Source organism: Oculina patagonica, chromosome 5 (assembly GCF_052425735.1).
Source record: "Oculina patagonica isolate OP01 chromosome 5, crgOcupat, whole genome shotgun sequence".
NCBI lineage: Eukaryota > Metazoa > Cnidaria > Anthozoa > Scleractinia > Oculinidae > Oculina > Oculina patagonica.
Window position 1 is genome coordinate 14410790 of NC_135762.1, and position 4883 is coordinate 14415672.

Genomic DNA, 4883 nt, shown 5'->3' on the forward strand with positions numbered 1-4883 from the left:
AGTAAGGTAACGGTAAACATCGAAGCCCTGAAGTTTATACCCCCTGGCGTATAAGAAAAAAATTGTGTTTTTCTCTTTTTGATAATGCAAATAATATCATGTAGCGAATGTTAATTTGGTCCTGGAGTGAGCGTAAAACTGCCTCCAAGGAATTCAAATCCTGCCATGGAGCGAAATGATTTGCATAAATACGTTCTGTTCAGCATATAGCTTTGTTGTAAATTTACCTTCTGTGATCCACGTAACCGTTCCTCCTTCAACCCATAGGGAAATGCTTTAAATGTTTTGTAAGGTGTGTCACCTGATATGGGAGAGTAAGTGCCACCCAAAAAAATTCATTAATAATTATTCAGGCGAAAAAAAAAAAAATATCTGTGTGACGATTACGCGTAATTAATTAGCGCGCGCACATAAACAAAATGGCGGCATTTTTCTATATGGCTTGGTTCGTGCGAGAGAGAAATCATCGTTTTCTCGTAAACGAGTTTGGTGACCTATCATTTTTTTCTCTTAGTTCGAATGTAGCGATCAAATTCTTTCTATAAAATGAATAGAGATCAATTTCAATGGCAGAATAATACATTATCACCGAACTGAACGTGTACTTTGCAGGTACTCGCAAAGGAAATATAAGGAATTATACGGTAAATACAAGGTCTCTCTGCTTCTAAACGAATACGGTGACCCCCCTTTTTTATTTCAAAATTTAACTTCCTTAAAGGTAAACAACCAACTGGCAAAGTTTGGTTGGAAATCTATGAGCAGTTCTATCTCAAGGGAATCACCTTAATATCGAATGAAACCTCAAAACGTCTTGGGTATTTTAAGGCAAACTGAACCGTTCAAAAACTGTTCGCCAAAAGGAAGAGAAACAAAAAATTATCCACTTTACTTATTTTGGCTATTACGTCATAACTACTTGATATCTAATTCCGCATTGCCAGCTGGTTTGTTATCGTGACTATGAGATAAATTAAGAATTCAATCGACAGTTCGATATCACGAGTTTACGGCGATTCTATCTTTCTTTTTACTGACTCCATAGCATATTTTTCGTTTCTTGGATCAATGAATTTTGCTTGTGGGTCTGAATGTGTGCAATTATCCTTTAAGGAAATGATGAAATTGCTTTAGGCTACTGGATCACGCAATTTAAATCAATTCCCTCTCTTCCAGACACAACCTCTGAAGAGAAACGGAAAACGGGGATTTGGGTTTCGGGGTCGAATGAATAATTACTCAGTTTGCTATGTTAATAATTAGATAGTTTACTGGTTTTTCAGCACTTCAGTATAGTCAGTATACTGTACCGTGTAAATAAAGCTTTTCTCTTCAGAAACTGCTGCCCGATTATGTATTCTTATGATAAGATTCGAGTTTATATTTTCTCGCGTTCTCTCAACATCCTGTATTAATTGGTATTGCACTCGAAATTGTCGTTAACGACGTAAATAACACTTAAATTTAATTGAATTCTGAAAGAAACTTTTTGAATAATTCGCCCGCGTTTCATGTTTTTTGTCTTCTATTTCTTACTAAATGCAGAAAAAACTAGGAATCATACATTTAGCTTTTAAAATTCGTCCGTAGCCTAAAAGTATTGATCCCATTATCGGCGGCTTCATGACCAAAATATTACGGTTTTCACGCGGTACGTGACACAGCTATATAAATATCGAAATCAATATCTCAGAAAGGTCAAGGCTATTATGCTTATTAACGTTTTTAATAACGTTTTAAATGCTACACCCTGTAATTATATCTTATATTATGTATCGGTATACAACATATTTTGACATCCGTATCCGTTCCCCACGATGTCCGTCTTGACCAAAAAGCGCAAAAGTCGCCAGTATTTCTTGCAGGAGTGAAGTCGAAGGAGACTGCAATATTCGTCATTTGACCTTTAATGATCAAATCACTGATGCACTCGGCCATTAACGTCTCTTCAGAAACTTTCAGCGATGTTGATGCAAGCATTAACAACACTAATTCAACGGAACAGTGTACGTTAGAAGTGGGTCCAAGGCAAGTTACCATAACAATACATGTCTTCACTCTGTTACTGGCCTTGGTGGGAAACATTCTTCTCATAACAGCCTTCGTGAGAATGAAAGAACCCATCATGCTTCTTATTGCTAACATGGCTGCATCTGACCTTCTGGTAGCAATCTTTCTAATCCCTCGTTTAATTACAAGAGAAATAATCGGTTCCAATGCTTTCCTTCTTCACGGAAAAGGCGGTCTGTTTCTCTGCAAGATGTGCACTTTCCTTAGCGACATGTCGTTGTCAGTATCAACCCAGTGTCTAGTTTTAATCGCCTTTGAACGATTCTTAGCAGTTGTGAATCCCATAATGTATAAGAAAATCTCCGTGAAAATACGTCGCTTTCTCGTCGCTTCTACTTGGATCATGGCCATGGCAATTCACGCGCCATATTTTTACACGTTTCGACTGGTAGCCGATGGCGATGCTGATCACCTAGTATGCCAACCTAGATGGGAACCTGCCTTCGATCACCAATCAACACACCTTGGCTACAACATATTTTTATTTGTTTCAGTCTTGTTTATACCGCTACTTGTTATATCTGTTCTCTACACTACAGTGGTAATAAGACTTCGGAGGGACAAAATGGCGACAAATCGAAGTGAAAATGGAGCAAGGCGAAACAGAAAACGTAACAGAAATTTACAAAGGATGGTCATAGCAACTGTAACAGCATTTTTAATATGCTGGACGCTCTACATTGGGTTCGCTTTGTTTGAACTTCTTTCTCCGGAGGCGGTTCCTAAATGTAGTAAAAGTTTCGAACTAGTGTATTACGCCTCTCGCGTTTTGGCAAGCTCCTATTGTGCAGTGAATCCCTGCATTTGCTTTGTTTTCGTGAGAAGCTTTTCTCGTGAGCTGAAGATTATGTGCAAGCGAAAACGTCAACAGTCTGTGATAACAGACAGAAAAGTACGGGGTGAGTCGGGTTCAATCAACACCTGTCGGATTGAGTTACGACGGTCCTGGTCTGAATCTGCACTAAGAATGACCTTAGTACCGAGTAACGAAGACAGCCTTTCCAATGCGCCAACGCCTTCCTTTGCGGCAAATAGGAATAGATCTAAAACCAATAATTCAGTATTGTAAAGGTCGCAGTTTTTTTCTGTTAACTGAAATATTAATACGGCACGATCTTTATGTCGTAATAAGAAAACACTGTCGGGTGATATAGAAACGTCTTAACTTTTTCCTTTTTTTACGTTTGATTCAACTTAAGGTGGATTTACACTAATTAGAAATCCACCATAAAGGTGGATTTCCACTGCCGCGTTTTTGTTGACGCACGTAAACGTACGTAAAAATTGTAAACGTGCGTAAAAAGGAAATTTTACGCGCGCAATTACGTGCGTCGAATTTACGTTGTTCAATTTCCAATGCCATGTTTTTTTCTTTGTATTTACGTACGTTACACGCGCGTATACGCACGTAGCGATCGCGAGTGTTTTCAAAAAAGTTGACCTGAGTTCAACTTTTTTCGCGGCTGTCTGCGGTTACGCAGCGATTTACCCAATCATACTTTTGGATTTCGTCACATGACACCACTTACCATGTGGAAAACCATTTTGTTTTAAATCGCCCATCGATTTACTTGGGAAAACATTCAGATGTAGGAGCACTTCTAATCGAGAAAGTCTTAACATTTCAAGAAATAATCTATAGAACTGACTACAGAACCAAATTGCACGAACGCAGTAGTGAAAGAAAACGCCTGGCGTCGGGTCACGTAGGCTTTGAACCGGCAATCCGGGAAGGTCGCCTCAAATCTTTTTTTACTTGATGGTGTCTTTCGGAAGTATTTATAAAATGCCTCTTTGTCATATTCACGCATTTCTTTTACTAGCGTGTGGTACAAAGTGTGTTCATGGCAGCCATGTTGGAAGAGTCAAACAACAAGATATTTGTTAATTGCATAAAAATGTTAATGGTTTTTTTCCCAAAGGAAAAAAAAACAATTTATTGTTTCACTCCTCCAATATGGCCGACAATCACACACTCTATTCACCAACTTGATAAATCAGTATGGTGGGCATTAACGCACGTTCAACGCGCGTAAAAAGGACGTTTTACGTACGTAAATATTGACGCGACAGTGGAAATCCACCTTAACGCGTTTTTTTCTTTTACTTTCGTTTGTTATTCACCCACTTAATAACCGTTTTGTAACAGCTCTCTTACCCAGTTTCTATTGCGGTTTTTTTTTCTCTAGCGTCTTTGTCGTAGGGAAAAATTGGATAAGTAAACGCTTGTCTACAGCGACTGCCATTAATACTTTGGCGGTAGGCAGATCAAATTGTCCGCGATATCCAACCTCGTACCCAGGGTCTTCTCGGCAACGAGTTTTTAAAATGGCGGCTTGCTTTTTGGCACCAAAATCTAGGATGCCGAGCATTTTCGTACGCTTAACGCACGTAAAAAAGCAACGCCTTTTAATAATTTTTACGCGACAGTGGAAATTTGCCAACGTACGTTTTTAACGCACGTTTTACGTACGTAAACATTTTTATGTATCTTGCTCCTTCTTAATTAATGAAAACATACTTATTGGTAAGACATGTGTGTTGCTTTGGCTGAGCTCTGTTTGCTGGGACAAAGACAGACATTCCGATTTGGGATTTTTTGGCCACAGGTGTGGCCGTTTTATTTCAAAACAATCAGTTAAAGATAACATTAGAAAAACAAACAAGGAAATATCCCAGCAAAGGCGGGGGAAAACCCGCTTCACGTTCGGTAAGATATAAGACAGGGAGCAGAGGGAGGGAAAACTGGAATACGCCATTTTGTGACAATGCTTCAACGAAGGTCGAACTAGTCCCCAGGTTGCCTCATTTTT

The 4883-nt window shown here is 39.0% G+C and overlaps 1 protein-coding gene across 1 annotated transcript; it reads left to right on the forward strand.

The window, feature by feature from the left end:
- Nucleotides 1–1768: 1768 nt before the first annotated feature.
- On the forward strand, nucleotides 1769–4106 carry LOC144655657 (QRFP-like peptide receptor). Its single transcript, XM_078515951.1, has 2 exons — nucleotides 1769–3269; nucleotides 3304–4106. Exon 1 carries the CDS (start codon nucleotides 1910–1912, stop codon nucleotides 3137–3139), a length of 1230 nt encoding a protein of 409 aa, XP_078372077.1. The 5' UTR covers nucleotides 1769–1909; the 3' UTR covers nucleotides 3140–3269; nucleotides 3304–4106.
- Nucleotides 4107–4883: the final 777 nt, after the last annotated feature.